Below are 16,867 nucleotides of genomic sequence, written 5' to 3' on the forward strand. Positions count from 1 at the left end.
GGCCGCGCCGCGGCCGCCTCCGGAGCCGGCGGGGAGCCCGGCGGGCGGGAGAGCCCGGAAGGAGCCCGGGGCGCCGAGGCCCCCGCCGGCGCCCACGGCTCCCGCCCTCCCGCCGCCGCGCCCGGCCTGCTCGGGCGCCTGCAGCCCGCGGTTCCGAGGCGCCTGGGTCTGCAACGCGAGCGCCTCCCTGCAGCCCGGCGCGCGGAGCCCGGCAGCGCCTAACGGACTCCGCGGCCGCCGGGCCGCCCGCCGCCTCCCGCGCCGCAGCCTCCGGGTAAGAGCCGCCCCTCCCCGCGCCCGGCCCCGCCGCCAGGAGCCCCGGGGCCGCCCGGGGAGCTCGGCCCGACGCCCCGTGCAGCCCCGGGGCGGCCGGCCGCGCCCCCTGCTTCCCCAGCGCTCCGCGTGCGAGCGGGCGCCCCCGGGGGCCCCGGGTGGGTCCGGCGGGGCTGCGAAGCCCAAGGGAAGCCCCGTCCCCTCTCGGGACTCGGAGAGGGGGCGAACGGCAGAGGGGCCCCCGCTGGGTGGGGAGCCCCTCCGTCCCCACCCTGGGGCGAATCCCGAGGTGCCTCCCGGACGTCTCCGCTTTGTTGTGGGTCACTGCAGGCCCTCGACAGCTCCCAGCAGTGTTTCGCGGCGTGTCTGTGGTCAGAGGTATCTGGGAGGCTAACAGGTGTTTTTTTGAGGGTTGAGGGTTGAGGCTTGGGGTGGGGGTGGGGTGAGTTCTGTGTACCCAGGATGGGTTTGGTTTGTCCGTCTGGGCTTTGGCGAGTGATGCTGGCTAATGTCTAGGGTTTATGGCTTATTGGGCCTTATGTGTGAGATGGCATCTTAAATATTTTTAACCGTTTCTCTAGTTCTTAGAGAATTTTTGCAAGGACTTAAGCAAGGTGCCTCCCACATCTAATAATGTATCGGGTGAATTTGGATTATGTTATGTCACAAAAATGGGTACATGTTTTGGGAGGTAATGGTATCAGAAAACCTGGTGCAAGTTTTGGGTAAAAAACCCAACAGATACTTAAGAAATTGAAAGCAGGTCTAAGTTCAAATATCGCGTGTGTTTCTTACTTGCCAGAACAGGAAAAGAGTAGATATTTTGCTCTCTAAATGCACTGTCCTAGGGTTTTGCCCACAAATAAACGTTATATGGCAACATTTTACCCTCTTCTTCAAAATTACTGAACTGAAACCTTATATGCATCAAAAGAAAATCCTCTGCAGGAAAAAAAAGGGGGGGGGAATGCTCTTTTATCCCACCGATTTTGAACAGCACTTGAGGATGCATCTGTCGAATCCTCTTGACTATTCCCTCATGAACACCATGTGAAATATTAAAACCTGTGGACAGTCTGCCGCATTGCGCATGGGGTGGACCTGCGCAGCGCTGAATATCGTCTCCAGAGCACCCAGCGGCAAATCCTAATATTCCAAATATTCTTTGTAATCGTTTTGGCCATAAAGTATTTCTAAACAATAAATGACATCTTTGTAGAAAGGTATTTTTAGTAATTAGGGATGGGATCACACTGGTTTCAAAATGGAGGGCCACTTTTTGTGGCCAGTCTGAGGAATTGTCATGGGTCACTATAATCTCAGGAGTAAGAAACTGAGTGATATTTTTTTGCTTGAAATGTCTGTAATTTGTAACTGTTTCGCCACTACAGTACAATGGCTGTTGAGATCTTTGTTTCATCTTGGTATAAAAAGCATTAACCATTGAAAAACAGGCCCCTGGTCGAGGCAGGACCTAGGCCTGTCCCCTGGTAGCGCCAAAGCCTAAGGGGCCCCCTAGGCGAGCTGGGACAAGCGTGGGGGTGAGGAGGAGTTGTGGCCATGGTGGGCAAGCCCTAGTGTTCAGAGCTTCAGTGGCTTTTCCCTGGGTTGGGTGGCTGAGTGCGCCCAAGTGACTAAGGACCTAGGGGGACTGCAGGTCTTATTAGGCAGGCAGCAGAGGGTGAGGTCATGGGCAGATATGGAGGACTGAAGGGTTCTTTGTAAGCCCTGTGGTAGCATTAAGAGCTTACTGGAACTTAACGGTCGATTGCATTTAAGGGAATAAATAATCTGCAAATCACATTTGAACTCAGGCCAGGAGGAGACCAGTTAACGCTTTTGCTGCTGCCGGAAATGCCTCCATTGTCCCTGTTAACGCAATTAAAAAAATTAAACCCAATTTTTAAAAATGAAATAAGAAACACTTGGACCCTCAGAGCTCACGAGCCAGGAAGTGTAAGTCCCAGCGTCCTCAGCCCGAACCTCTGTCCGTTTACAGTTCCCGAGGCCACTGACATGTCCGAGCCTCCGTGTTTAGGGGTCAGGCTGCGAGCTGGGCTTACAGCTTCCCGGGGGCCAGGGAAAAGAGCAAAGCCCGCTATTATAAATGTGGCCAAGCACCAGGGCTGAAGACCAAACGTTATTTTCCTATCATACGCTCCTTCAAATAAGTATATTTCGCCAGAATTCTGTTTTCTGAGCTAGAGAAGCAAGGGAAATCGGAACAAAGACAGTATTTCACTCTGGGCAGGCAGGCAGCTGTTAGAGGTATTTACGGCCTTGCCGCAGTGCGGCCGCGGGGCAGGGCACGCGGGGGCACCGGAAGCTAGGGAGAAGCCACCAAGAACTCGGAATTCCGATTTAAGCCCAATTTAGGGCCACTTTTCCGGATTTGGTGTGAATAGATACCCTCTTTCTAGGAACGAGTCCCTTGGACTTGGTGGTTGTGCAGAATGAGGGAGAAGTTGTGCTTTCTGAACGCAGGGAGGGGGGACTCCCCTTCCCCCTCAACCCCCCCCACTCCACCCCACGCCCTGATTAACGACTCGGGAGAAACTAGATGTGCAATCGCGGATCCAAATGACAACCTTGAGGGTGTTCACTGGCAACATGGCGATTTTGTGGGTTTGGCGGAACAGGGCTTGCACATCAGAGAGGATGGCTGAGGGTCTTCAGACAGGTTTTCCTGGAAGAAAAAAAAAAGAAAAGAAAGAGAGGGAGAGAAAGGACGTTTCCCGCCTCGCTGAGACGGGGCGTCCGAGCCCCGTGCAGGTGGGCGCGCGGGCAGCGGGCCGTGGCGGGCACCGCGGGGCGCGGCCAGGCGGCTGCACCGCTCAGCGCCCCAAGCGCCTGCCACGCACGCTCGCCTGCGCCTGGCGCATGTGCAGTGAAGTGGCCCAGCCCGGAGCCCGCCGCGCGGCACGGGCGGGGGGAGGGGGCGAGCGGACTCGGGCAGGAAGAGGGCTCCCGAGCGCTCCACGCCGCCCGCCCTCCGTGCTCGCCGCTCCTCTTGCCTGTCTTGCGGCCTCCGTCTAAATATAGCCAAGCCTGTTGTCCTTGACGACGTTGTTTCCAGTCGGCTGGACTCCGCACCCCAGCCCCGTGTAAATCTGTACTTGAGACGCAGGCTGCAAACGCGAGCTGGTGGCCAAGGGGACGTTCAGTCCTCTTTCCGGGAGGGGTTCAAAGAAACACGCGCGCCCGCGCACGCGCACACACACACACACACACACACACACACACACTTTTAACACCTTAAGAGACAAGGTGTGTGTGTGATCCTCGGGGAAGTGCATCGGGTTGTTTTCCAGCCTGGGGCGTCCGGGGTAGGAAGCGGCCTTTGCTCCTGGAGCGGCTCTAACCGCCCAACCTCAGGCCGGTCCCTCCTGCAGCCGTCCCGCTCGCGGCCTCCCGTTACGACAGCGCAGGACGGTCGAGGGCTCTGCGGGGTCCCTGGGTGGTCCCTGCGGGGTCCAGCGGCTCAGCAGAGAGCGGTCAGATAAATAAATAAATAAACGGACAAACTGGAGGGATTTTCCGCCTGGACTCGCCTAATTAATGGGGGATGCACGCTCCGGGGCCGGGAGCCCGGGGGTGGGAGGCGGTCTCGGGAGCCTGTCGACTTCTGCCCTCCCCCCCCCCCCGGGGAGACACAGTGACCGGCTCCCAGCCTCGGTGCCCGAAGACCTCCAGGGGCGCGAGGGAGCCTCAGCCTCGGGTTTCCAGGGCAGCCCGTGCCCCTGCTCGGCTGTCTGTCGCCTTGTCCAGGAGGAGGCGCTGTAGGACAAGCGTCTTGCCAGCTGCGGCGGCGCCGGGGATGCCCCGGGCGGGGGGAGGGGGACACACGTGACTGCCCTCCCTCCTCCTGCGGCCTCCAAGTGCTTTCGGGGCTCCGTGGAGGGTCGGTGCCGGGCCCACCCCCAGACGGCTGCTTCCCGGGACGGGCGGCCTCGGCCGACCGGAGGCCGCGGAGCCCGAAGGCCGGTCCCAGGGTGGCAGGCCACCTCACTTCCTCCGCCTTCCCGGAGGTGGCGCGATTTCCGCGCGCTGGGCTCCTAAAAGCAGGGAACTAGGGGCCCGCAGGAGGAGGACACGACGAGCCTAGGCAGCCCCCTGAGGCCGGGCTGCTGCTCTGGCCACTTTCCCTCCTGCAACCCCGGGTACCCGGAATGGGCAGCCCTGAAAGGCACAGGGCTCGGCGCCTCCCCCCGCAGGGCTCGACCGGCCTCGCCCTGACCCTCCGGGGACGCCGCCTGGGTTCTGGGCTTCCCTCTGGGCTTGAGGGAATCTCCTGGACTTTGCAGCGTGGGGACACTGCACATGCACATCTCAGCTCTTCCACACCGCGCACGCACACCCCTTGTCACCCCTGCACCCAATTCGGGGCTTCCGTGGGTTTCGTTTCTTGCACCGCGGTAACACCCAGCCTCAGCAGTCCGCCCCCACCCGACCCCAGGGATCCTCCATTGTCTGTGGGCAAGGCAGTCTTTTTCTTCCCTCCTTTCTGTACTTAAGGGCAAGGATTCTTAATATTTGCATTCACCTTTGTTTATAACTCAGGTTCCTGGGTCTCAGCCAGACTTCTTAAATCAGAGTATCTGGGACCTGCATTTTGTAAACACTCTCCCAAAAGGCAACTAGGAAGCATGCCTATATTTGCAAACTACTGGTCAAGTGTCTCTCCTGCTGCTTCTATGGTTTTTTGATGTCCAGGAGCCAAGTTCCCTTTAAAACTCAGCACCCTGCTCCCCATAGTTCCTGGGGGTCCCTCCCTAATTGATTTTTTAAAAGCCACTACCCCCATAGACTAATTGCTCCCATTTAGGGAAAGGGACTTTGATTTCTTGCTAACTTGGAGATTTTAAGAAGGCGAGTATGTTCTCAGTTCAGACTACCTTGGTTCAGATCTTTACCACTTACCTGCTATGTAACCTCAGGCAAGTAGGGCAAATTGCCTGGGCCTATTTCTTCATTTGAAAAGTAGGAATAAGAGTACCTTGAAGGGTTTTTATGAAGATTTTTACTTACATTGCAATACTTTTTGCCATGCACTATCCTACCTACCTTATAGACATTAACTCACCGGTCAAGTACTTTAAAAAGTGCTTTGGCACATAACGAGCTTTCAGTACATGTTGCTTATCTTATCTTTTTTCTGATCAACATCAGGCCTGATGTTGAAAGAGACCTGGTTCACTCGGTTCTTGAAGCCTTCAGAGAAGACAGGCCTAGGCTTGGTCACACACGGAAAGTGGCAGGCCCAGGAGAACATAGTTCTGGGATGCTTCCTCTTGCTGTAGGGGGCCTCTTAGGCCCTGCCCCCTTGGGTCTCCAGTGCCTATGGGTAGACTTCAGGGCCACATCCAGAAGGGAAGTGCCCCTAGCTCCTCAGTGGGCAAATGTCAGACTGAAGAAGCCTCATACCCACCCAGGCATATCCATGGAAAAGCTTCAGGCCTTTCCTGAGTCTCCTCCACCACCACCCATCAGTCACAACTAGCAAAGCAAGTATCCCCTTTTTAGTCTCTTGAAATCTGGAGCAGGGTAGAAAAGCACAAGGCCAGTGGGCAACAGCAGAGGATGCCAGAAGTGTCCCACTCCCTCCTAATCTGCTTGTATTCTGAGCTCGGGGCTCCAGGGCCCAGGCTGAGCCACAGCTCCCCAACATGGGCCACAGTAATGTCAATGTGTATCTTGGAGAGGACTTATCCCCCCAAATCTCCATCAGCCTTACCATTTTTTTGAGATTTTGTCTTTTTAAAAGCTGTGTAAATGCCATTTCATGCTATAACCCACATATGTGCACAGACGCCTTTGCAACCAGGTTCCAACCTCTAGTCCTGGCTTTCATGACTTGTGCTTATAGACTTCTACGAACGAGGACTCTGCAGCCCTTCACCAAGCTACTTGGCTTAACCAGGAGTTTACCTGGGTCAGATTTTCTCTCAAAACACAAATAGTCTGGGATCCCTGGGTGGCGCAGTGGTTTGGCGCCTGCCTTTGGCCCAGGGCGCGATCCTGGAGACCCGGGATCGAATCCCACATCAGGCTCCCGGTGCATGGAGCCTGCTTCTCCCTCCGCCTGTATCTCTGCCTCTCTCTCTCTCTGTGACTATCATAAATAAATAAAAAATTAAAAAAAAAATTAAAAAAAAAAAAACACAAATAGTCTCTTTAGCTACCAACCATATTGGATGAAGTTTGGCCTATGGCATTGGGCAGTGCTGTAGTCTCCAGTCATCCCCAACTCCTGTGCCATCTACCCTCCACTCTTGCTTCTTAGAGTACTAAGATGATCATCCCAGACCCTACTCTTTTTATACCACTGGAGTCTTTTCTAGCCCCTGGCTCCATCATCAAAGGTCCTGTTTCAAGCCCCATTCATTTGGATCCTATCTCCCCAATTGGGGTTTTCTCCTGGGGTCACCTTTTCTTTCCAGAGGACACCAAACCAGAGCTCCAGTGAGTAGACTCCAGTGTAGGAGGTAGGGTTGAGGATAAGGGTAGAAATGTTCCTTTTTCAGTGATAGAATATGGTGCCAGGAATAAGGGATCATATTTCTCTCCTGCTTGCGACTCCCTGCTCAGCCCCCCTCTGGCTCACCCCTCATCCTGTGTTCCCAAGTGCCAGGCCTACATAGTCTTCTTCCATCTGCCCCCCACCTAGGGAGTTCATTCAGAGTCTTAATCCCTATCTATCCTGGTTATGCAGACACTTGGTTTAAGAGGAGAGCTCAACACTACCTCTGGGCAAGAGACCTCTTAAAAGTCAGTGTCAGAATATTCTTCCCTGAGGCCACATAGCAAGGGCCCTTAGGGTGGACAGAGGGCAGACCTCATTACATTTGGAGTGTAGTTGATACTTGCTGGTGCCCCTTCACTTTCTCCTTCTTCCTGGGAGCTGCTCTGGCTTTGAGGTTGGTGGAACCCTACACGGGCCCCTACCTCATAGGAGCTCTCTGGGCAGGAATTCCCAGGACTGGCCCTTTCCAGCCAAATGGAGAAGGATAGTGCCCAGAGTCCCACTTTTCCCCAAAACTAATTCACTACAGGCTTTAAAGAAGGCATCAACCTCTCCTTCCACACCTCTTCTTCCATTACTACCACCACCACTATTGAAACTCCTTGAGAAATCTCCAGCAAACCGGCCAAGTTAGTATGCTGTTCCCCCGAGGCTCAGCCTTCTTATTAGACCAAGTTTGTTCTTTCCCATCCCCACTCTCTCATTCATCCTGGGGGCTCGGGGGCAAGGGAAGACCGTAGGAAGGTAGACACTCTCTCTTTAATCATGTGGCCTGGCTGCCCTCAGATTAGAAAGTAATTGAAGATATCTGCCTCACTGCCTGTCTTCCTTTCCTCCTTTTTCCTCTGCATAGCTAGTTACTTTCCTGTTATTATCTAAATATACAGAGTAGGCTGTGTCATTGTATTCATCTTCTTGTGTGAGCCACAGTGAAGACTGCAAGCAAGCCCAGTCACCGTCCTTCCGTCCTTCCTCACCACTCATTTTAAAAAAATATCTAGTGAGCCCAGATTTAGGCACCCCGCGTTGTTTCAAACAACCACTTCCTCAGCTTGGTCTCCTTCTTATACCCCACTCTCCCTGAAAAGCTCACACAATTGCCTAGAAAGTCACACATCCTTTTATTAATTCTGTTTTATTAACTTAAGGAAAAATAAAGCTTTTCCCAACCTCTGGAATTCTAAGTTTTGGTGGGTTTTTTTGGTTTTGTTTTTTTTTACCGTGGATTAACTGGGACTAATTTTGAAGCTGCTCACCCAGTCCTTCCAGAATCAGAAATCATTTTTTGAAGAGTTGATCTTTACTCATATTTACAACGGATGTTACCAACTGTAAAAGAAAAAGAGCCTCCTAAGTAGCTAATGGGGGAGGGGGGAAGAAATAAATGCCTTACGGTCTGAGCTAACAGCTCCCCACTTTCTAGCTAATGAAAGTCAAATCAGGGAATGGATTTAGAAATACACAGAGAATGGGCGGAAATTAGAATGCAAAGAGATCTTTGTGGAGAAGGGTCATCTCTTTCTTGGGCTAGGTAGGACTTGCTGATGAGAACTTTTGCAACTGAATTTGATTTAGAAATTGTGTATGTGTGCGTGTGCTCTACAAACCTACCAGTAGCACCCATTCTTTTCATCAGAAATGTCGAAATCACAGGTTTTCACACTGATTGGTGGAAACTCTGGTGGGCTATGGAAGGATGCTGGGGGTCAAGTCTCTTTTTATTTACCCCCGTTGGTGGGAGCTGGGGGCATCTCTCCCATCCCCACCTGGCCCAGCATAAAATATCACATTCTCCCTGAGAGCTGCGTGCTAGGGCCCTAGCTCCTTTTTTTTTTTTTTTTTTGGCTTTCTCAGCAGGAGCGCGCTCTCCCTCCTTCTCTCTTAGGCTCACCCTCTAGTGGGAGTGGCAGTGTGGGGGTGTAGCATTTCACTCAGGTTTGGGGACAGGGACCAAGAGCCCCGAGCCCTGTGGGAGTAGGGACATCTGACTTCCTGGGCTTGGGTTCCTTGAGAACCTCATTTGCTTCCTCACACCCTGTCCCCTTCACACCAGGGCTGTTTTATTGTTTTATAACCTTCTTTAGAGCTTCAGTTGCCAAAGATCCCGATGGGGCTATTCTCCAGTTTCTCACTTTACCAAATCCCAAGTCTTGCTGTTTTAAGCAGTTTGGTCACTTGCAAAGGCTCCCCTTTCAGAGCTAAGCAAATTATAGAAACCTCTAGGCATGTGGCTACCTTCACCTTTCTCACTGAGCCCATCCACAACAACACAGAGCCAAGTGTTAACTCCAACTGCCACCCCCATCCCAAGCCCACCCAGCCTCTCCCTAACCACCCTTCTTCTCTTGAAGTTTGAACAAAATCTCAACTAACTCCTGGAATAAGCAAGTAAGAAGTAGCCTTTGACTTTCCTCTTTATTTACCACATCTAGAGCTAGAAAATGATTGAAATAAAGGAGCCGATGGTACTCACAGTGAATGCAGCCAAAGACTCATAAGACATGCCCACCAACCAGTCTTTTCGAAATAGCACTATCTCCCCCACTTAAACAGACTTCTCTGAAAAGATGCTGTTTGAAAAGCCCAGGGTATTGATATGAATATGACCCTCCTTGCATCCTGAATATTTGGAACTATTTAAATGTGAGAGAACAGTTGCAGTGAACCTTTATTTGGTGAATAAAAGTTTAAAGCCGAAGGTTATTTATGGTTGTGCAGAGATGAGACCTGAGTGGCTATTTACGAGCACGTGATTCCAATAAACTTTGTTTTATGGCTTGAGAGTTGACAAGCCAAAATATAATTCCCACCATAAATTAGGTTAAGAGCATACAAGTGCAGATGCTTGGTTCTTGAAGCAGCGATAGGGAAGTGAGAGGCTCCAGCTAGCACCAGGCTCAGAAGGAGACAGTTCTGCTCCCAGTTCCCTTGCCCACTAGGAGAGAAAACCAGTAAGTCACTTATTACTTTTTCCAGGACAACTCCAGGGGTGGGTGATCTCTCTGCCTTCCTGTCTGGGGTGAGCAGAAGTCCCAGCGAAGTTAATTTTCATTTTAGCCTGAACCTGAATTAACAAATAGAATGGGAATCCCGGTTTCCTCCCCTCCCTTCTGGACATAGAAAGTTGGGAACTGAGGGCTCCTATCTCACAAAAGGGACTTACTGTCTGTCTCCTCCTCATAATGGAGCATCTGGCTCAGACGGGAATTAAACAGTGGTAGTCTAGGTGGAGAGAGTGGGAGAGCAGAGGGGAGAGGGGGAGGGAGAGAAAGGATGAGGATGGAGATGGCTTTGCCTCTGAGATTTCCCAGGGAAGACTGCCATCCCAGAATAGATGAAAACTTAAACCTGGACACCAGCCCCAGTGAGGATCACCGCTTTGTGAGATTGCTTTGTGGGCTCTCCAGAAGCAATGCTGACAAAATGCTGTCACATCCAGAGAGCCGCATAACAATCTAAAGCATTGCCATTTACCTTCAAACCCATCGATTTTTTTTTTCCTCCTCCTTGGTTATCATTTGGGTCCTCATTTCCCTTGGAAATCGCCCTTTGTTTTGAATTGGAGCAGAAATGGGACAGCAAGTCCCAGTCATGCCTGGTCCTTCTTTGGAAGGGAGAAGACAGGTTTTGGGGCGCTGGTTGGGGCTGGGGAACTGGAAACCAATCTGAAACTGGAAAGGGGGGTTGAGTGGCTCCCAGCGCGAGGCAGACGGGGAGCTGGGGCAGGGGACAGATGCAGCGGCTGCCCCAGCCCAGGGGACTTGCGCCCACCCGGCCGCTGGTGCAGAAGGAAACACACAAAGGCCCATTTTCTCCCCGCTTCCCGTTTTCCCACTGGGGAAACCCTGTTCCAGGCAGCCTGAGTCGGGCCAAGCAAGCAGTGAGGTTTTGCCCAAGGGTGCAGGGAGTGGGGGAGGTGCCGGGCCAGGCTCTCCCGCGGCCCGGGGCTGCCCTTGAGGACTGCGGGCTCGGGCTCCGCGGAGAACTTGGCGCAGTTCCTGGGGGCGGCACCCGAAGCGGGGAGGTCTGGGTATTGGTGGGGTGTCCGGGCCTTGTCATTTTTCTGTGTATCCTCTATCTCTGCTTTATCATCCTGTGGAATTTGAGTGACCCCCCCCCCCCCCCGTTTTCCTTGCAACAGGTTCGGGACCAGGAGACTGCGGCCCGTGAGTACCTTCCCGTTTCTTCGCAAGGCGGAGGCGGTGGGGATAGCGGGGAGGTGCCGGCGGGAGGGCGGCCGCGGCTGCCCGGGCCTGGCGGGCGAGGGAAGCTCCCTGGGAGAGGAGGCGCCAAGTTGGGCTCCTGGATGGATGGTTCGGGGCCTAGTTCACAGTCACGCACCCAAGAGAACCGCCGCAGGCGCCCGCCCTCGTCCCCCGGGGCCTCTCCGGGCCTCTCCAGGCCTCCCCAGCTCGCACAGGTGCAGCTCCGCGGCGGCGACGCTTCTGCTAAGAGCTTGCAGCTAATTAGCAGCCCGCCCTATTAACAAGTTTCGGCGAGCATCGCTTTCCGCTCGAACCAACCTGCTAGACGCCAGAGCAACGCGACTCTCCCCCGCAGCCCAGCCTAGCTTACCCCGGGCCAGCCTGGCCCAACCTTCTCTCGTCTTGTCTCGTTTTGTTTTTAATAAAAAGAAGAAAGAAAGAAAGAAAGGAAAAACGTAACCCCTCGCGGCTGCGGGTGTGTGGAGTTGGTCCGCTTCCGGGAAGGGCTGCGAATTCTGAGCTTTGCGTGGAAATCCCTCCTCGCCCCTCCCCCGGCCCCAGCCCCAGCCCCAGAGCTTTGGGCTCTGGGCTGGGGACACGGGCTGAGCAAGGAGGGAGGGATGCGACCCTTCTGGTGCACCTCTGCTCTCTGGAACTGCAGTTGAAGAATTTTCGCACCAGGGCCGCTAGTGTTGCAGGCAAACGTGGTGGTGGTGGTGGTGGTGGTGGTGGTGGTGATGATGGGGGCAGAGATTCTTGGGGCTCTGGGCTCAGAAGTTTGGATCTTTCTGAGTTGCACGAGCGGCGGAAGACAGGTACATTTCTGAGGAGGCCTGTGAAATCGCCAGGAGGACTATCTCATTAAGGTGAAGGTGGTGGCAGGAGAATTAAGGAAGACACAGTGACCCCTCCCTCGTTGCAAAATGGAGATTATTTTCTTTCAATGGAAGGAGGAATGTAGGAGGGCGATAGGAACCAGGCACCCTTACTCCAGAGTGGAAGAAGCTAGGGGTTGGCTCTGGGCCAGGTTTCTTTGCCCTCCAGGGTGGGCAGCCTAGTTGACCCCTAGAAGTAGAGATTCCACCCAGTTCATAGTTCCCCTCTATTAATAAGTCTGGCTCAGATGAAACCAGTTCTGCGCTCCAGGCTGGAAAATCTGGTGTTCCCAGGACACCCCCTTCCTGCTGCTGCCCCGGCTCTGGGTGCTTATCTCTGCCAGTGCTCCTCGCTTGCAAACCCACATTCGGCACCCTGTAGCTGAACACAGCACAAAAAGCCCCAGAGATCAAAAGCATTTGTATGGGCAGTTGAGCGGGAGGTGAATATTTAACGCTTTTGTTCATCAATAACTCGTTGGCTTTGACCTGTCTGAACAAGTGGAGCAATAAGGTGAAATGCAGGTCACAGCGTCTAACAAATATGAAAATGTGTACCCTCACCCGGGTCCCCACCCAGCCCAGTAGGCTCTCCCAATTTGTCTGGATAAAGCCTAGGCCCAGTGTCCCCAGGCAGGTGGGTGTGTGGGAACGCTTGGCATTAGGGGAAGTTGCAGGGGGGGGACCCCCCCACCTTGAACAAGGGAATTTGGTGTGGAGGCAGCCTCGGACTGGCACCCAGGAAATCCCTACAAACTAGCCAAAGCACTGGAACCAAAAGATGGGGGTGGGGTGGAGAGTGTCCAAAGTACAGAGTAGAAACAGGGAGCCAATTTTGCCAGGCTGGGGGGCGGAGGGGAGTTTCCCGTTCTACCCCCACCAGATCCAGGATAAGGCTGAAACTAATTTTTGGATCATAAGGGAGAAAACCAAAACAATCCAAAATTTTTTTTGTAACATCTCCGGCCTACAGCGGAAGATCCCAAAGCCCCTCTTGAGCCCCAGCATCCTTCCTTCCGCCCCTGAAATCCATCCAGACTCTTGAGTGTGTCTGTATCCTTGGTGCCCCAAGCCGAGGGGTGAGCCCTAGACGGCACTGAGGCGCTGGGGCGGGTGCAATTCATGAACTTTTGTACTCTTGTGTGCTGCTGTCTGCAAAGCAAAAATAATGAAACTTTGTGATATGTTTGTAAATGATTTCGAATGACCCCTCGCCCTGCCCTTCACCATTAGCACGCCGACCCTAGCCCGGGGCAGCTCGGTGCCTGCAAGCAGTGCCTGCCGCAGGGTCTGCAGCAGGAGGACGCAGAGGCCAGCCCCGCACAGGGCCCAGGAAGGTAAACGTGAGACTTCTTGGAACACTAGCTTTGCCAGCCAACCTGGCTTCCCCCGCGCTGGGGAAAAGAATGGGCGGAGGATATTCTCTTCTCCTTCTTGCATCTTTTCTTCTGCCACTGGGGGGGTATTTGCTCCTTTCAGGAAAATACCACTCGATAAGGGGGTGGGTTATTTGGATCAAGGGGGGGGGGTAATAAAGCCGCCATTTCTGGGATGGATGATTTTTTTCTTCTTTGCTTTTCTTTCTTTCTTTCCTTCTTAAGAAGACTGTCCTGCCTCCTTGGCTGCTCGGTCACTCCAGCCCTGGTACAAGGATGGGGAACTCGCTGCTGCAAATTTCCACCAAGCTCTTCAAGCTACCTGAACCCTCTCTGAAAGTGCGAGTGGCTGCGTCGGGCGGTGGTGGCTCCGAGGAAGAGGCCGGTGCTGGCTGCGGTCTGGGTACCCACTCTGGGTGGAACCCGGAGGTAGTAACGTTGTCTATATATACCCTGTAGAACCGAATTTGTGTGGTATCCACATAGTCACAGATTCGATTCTAGGGGAATATATGGTCGATGCAAAAACTTCACGTTTCTCCGAAATAGCCATAGTCGGAAGCAGAGGCCAGAGGCAGCCGGCCGCGGGTCAGTTTCCTTTCTGTTTTATTACCTTAGACTCCAGGAGGATGGACTGAGCCTGGTGACATAGTGGAGCCTCTGCCTGGAGAAGCCCCTCACCTTGAAACAGAGGCTCCTGTGTAAATCCTTAATTGGTTGCATGAATGCAGGGCCAAAGGGCTAGGTCTTGGGGGGCTGGGGAGCCAGGTGGAAGGCCAGGTAGACCCAGCCCCATGCCCTTAAGGAATATAAGGTGAGGTCAAAGGGTACCCAGTGAGGGGGCTCGCTGGTCCTTGGCTGCCGAGTGGGAAGAAGGCTGGCTGGGAAGAAGGAGTGCAGGGTCCTTTGGAGCCCATCTGGATGAGATGAGGGTGCCATCACCACCTTCCAGGCCCACCCGTCAGTTGCATAAGCTGGGGGGGGGGGCGGGGAGCTGGTGGCAGTCTTGGCCATACCTGCAAGACTGGCTTTGGCTAAAATCACTGCAGCCTGGGCACTCACAGACAGCTTGGCAGTTACTCATTGCCTGATTTGATTCAGACCAGCCAGATTGTTGTAACTTTTGGGTGACCCTGGCGAAGACAAAGCCAGGACTCGGCCTTTGTACAACAGAGTCCCCTTCCCGCTGGCTGGCGGGAGCCCTGCCTGCCTGGGGTTCTCTGCCTAACTCAGAGGCTCCCTCACCCACCTGCCTTTGGGTATTCTCCGGCCTGACAGACTTGGAGTTTCATCCCCCCCTTGAACTGTGCCCATTTTGGGGGGCTGTTTGCAGGCAGGGGGCGAGTGGAGAGGGCACTGGAGGTTAACAAAGTCAGTGGCAGACAAAAGCTGGGATGCCCTGCCAGGAGCGAGGGTGCTGGGGATTAGAGAACTATATTAACATCTGGTGGGGGCCCTCAAATGTGCCATGGCGAGTCACTTGATTACACGTATGTTATTTAGTTAAATTTGTGAAAATTATGAGATGCTCACCAACCCGGTGATAAACTCGCTCCCTCGCTATTGGCTGGCCTGGTCACATGGCCGCCAACTTTATTCAGTTGACAGCAAGTAGGAGGGCCCTATGGAAGGAGAAAAAAAGACAACACGAGAAAAATTAGTATTTTCTACCTTCTGAAATTAATGGCCATGAGTTCGTATATGGTGAACTCCAAGTATGTGGACCCCAAGTTCCCTCCGTGCGAGGAGTATTTGCAGGGCGGCTACCTAGGCGAGCAGGGCGCCGACTACTACGGCGGTGGCGTGCAGGGTGCAGACTTCCAGCCCCCGGGGCTCTACCCGCGGCCCGACTTCGGCGAGCAGACCTTCGGAGGCGGCCCCGGGCCGGGCTCCGCGCTGCCCTCGCGGGGTCACGGGCAAGAAGCCAGTGGCCCCGGCGGCCACTACGGAGCCCCAGGAGAGCCGTGCCCCGCGCCCCCCGCGCCCCCGCCCGCGCCCCTGCCCGGCGCCCGGGCCTGCAGCCAGCCGGGCGGCCCCAAGCAGCCGCCCCCCGGGACGGCCCTCAAGCAGCCGGCTGTGGTCTACCCGTGGATGAAGAAGGTGCACGTGAATTCGGGTAAGGCGCCCGGCCCTCCGTCCCCACCCCAGCCTGGAGGCCTGGGCCCTGGGGGTGCGGTGGGGGCGGGGGGCTTCCTTGGGCGCCGCAATTACTCTCTCCATAAATTTTTATAGCTGAGGGAGCAGGCCGGGACCATGTGGCTGGCTGCCTGGCGGTGGGCGAGAAAGGGGGTGGAGATGGGGGTGGGGTGGGGGAGGACTCCATTTTCAGAGCGGAGGGAACCCGGTGGAGGAGGGGGGGCGGTTTCCAAAGGCTGGGGAATTGTGGGGCTCGCGGCGGGCCGGGGAGCCGGGAGCACGTTGGGGGATCCCCGCCCGGGGCCTGGGGAGCGGGCGGGAGCGGCGCGTGTGCGCGGGGGCGGGGGCCCGGAGCTGCGGGCGGCGGCGGGCGCGTGGGGGAGCCGGGGCCTACCGGCGGGCGCTGGCCTCACCGCGCTGTCTGTTTTGTCTCGCAGTGAACCCCAACTACACCGGCGGGGAGCCCAAGCGGTCCCGGACGGCCTACACCCGGCAGCAAGTCCTAGAACTGGAAAAGGAATTTCATTTTAACAGGTATCTGACGCGGCGCCGTCGGATTGAAATCGCGCACACCCTGTGTCTGTCCGAGCGCCAGATCAAGATCTGGTTCCAGAACCGGAGGATGAAGTGGAAAAAAGACCACAAGCTGCCCAACACCAAAGGCAGGTCCTCGTCCTCGTCCTCCTCCTCGTCCTCCTCCTGCTCTTCCTCAGCTGCTCCCGGCCAGCACTTGCCTCCGCTGGCCAAGGACCACCACACGGACCTGACGGCCTTATAGAAGTGGGGACCCTGGGCCCATTCCTCCCTGCGCTCCCGGCTGAGCCGAAGCTGCGGGGGCAGGCCGGGCTTGCTGTCACCTCCCTGGGCTCTAAGGTACTGTGGGGTGGACCTGGGACACGCAGGCCGCCCTCGGACTAGGTTAGCATCCTGCCCGAGGGCAGCCCCCTCCCTGGAGCGGGATGGGGGTGGGAGGGGGGCGGGATTCTCTCTCTAAGTACACGATCCTATGGCAGGAGCTACTGAGAACCTAAACCTTGGCGAGTTATTAAACTTATGAAAATCTCTGCTGTTGGATTTTGAATTTGCAAATGAAGGTTGGGTACTTTATCCCAGCGTGAATTGGAACATCCTCCCCCACCCCACCCCTCCAGGGAGCTTTGTGGTTTAATAATGTGGGGGAGTTGAGGCAGAAGGCTGGCCACCCCTGTGCTAGGTGCTTTCAGTGGAGACAGGAGAGCTGGGCCAGGATTTGTGAACTTTCTGGGTTGTCTGTATAATTTCCAGTGTGGAAAAAAAGAGTATTTTGCTCCTAGTGGCCCCATGCCCAAAGAAATGAGTCTAAGAAGGAAATGGAAACGGGTTATTTTATGTTTAGATTATATTTGCTTAAATATTTATTTGTGGGGGATGGGGTACAGAAATCACTGACATCTTAATGCCAAAAATCGTGAGATGGTGAAAGGGGCTGAGTTTCAGGGA

General features: G+C 54.8%; 1 protein-coding gene across 3 annotated transcripts; it reads left to right on the forward strand.

Annotated features, from left to right (window-relative positions):
* Positions 1-141: 141 nt before the first annotated feature.
* On the forward strand, positions 142-16,450 carry HOXD4 (homeobox D4). 3 transcript variants are annotated; one of them, XM_041773223.1, is made up of 4 exons: positions 142-274; positions 10,938-13,213; positions 13,478-15,368; positions 15,826-16,450. In XM_041773223.1, the coding sequence occupies exons 3-4, from the start codon at positions 14,936-14,938 to the stop codon at positions 16,164-16,166; spliced, it is 774 nt and encodes a 257-aa protein (XP_041629157.1). In that variant the 5' UTR covers positions 142-274; positions 10,938-13,213; positions 13,478-14,935; the 3' UTR covers positions 16,167-16,450. The 3 variants fall into 3 exon arrangements, with proteins under 3 accessions (XP_041629157.1, XP_041629156.1, XP_041629155.1); XM_041773222.1 differs by lacking the exon at positions 142-274 and having other exon boundaries at positions 10,070-13,213; positions 13,481-15,368; XM_041773221.1 differs by lacking the exons at positions 142-274; positions 10,938-13,213 and having other exon boundaries at positions 13,433-15,368.
* Positions 16,451-16,867: the final 417 nt, after the last annotated feature.

The sequence above is a fragment of the Vulpes lagopus genome, chromosome 11 (assembly GCF_018345385.1).
Source record: "Vulpes lagopus strain Blue_001 chromosome 11, ASM1834538v1, whole genome shotgun sequence".
Classification (NCBI taxonomy): Eukaryota; Metazoa; Chordata; class Mammalia; order Carnivora; family Canidae; genus Vulpes; species Vulpes lagopus.

Bases quoted from the DNA above. Each gene is read 5' to 3' on its own strand.
- HOXD4 (XM_041773223.1), top strand. From the start codon at position 14,936: ATGGCCATGAGTTCGTATATGGTGAACTCCAAGTATGTGGACCCCAAG. The intron at 15,369-15,825 runs GTAAGGCGCCCG...TTTGTCTCGCAG, and splicing joins GAAGGTGCACGTGAATTCGG to TGAACCCCAACTACACCGGC.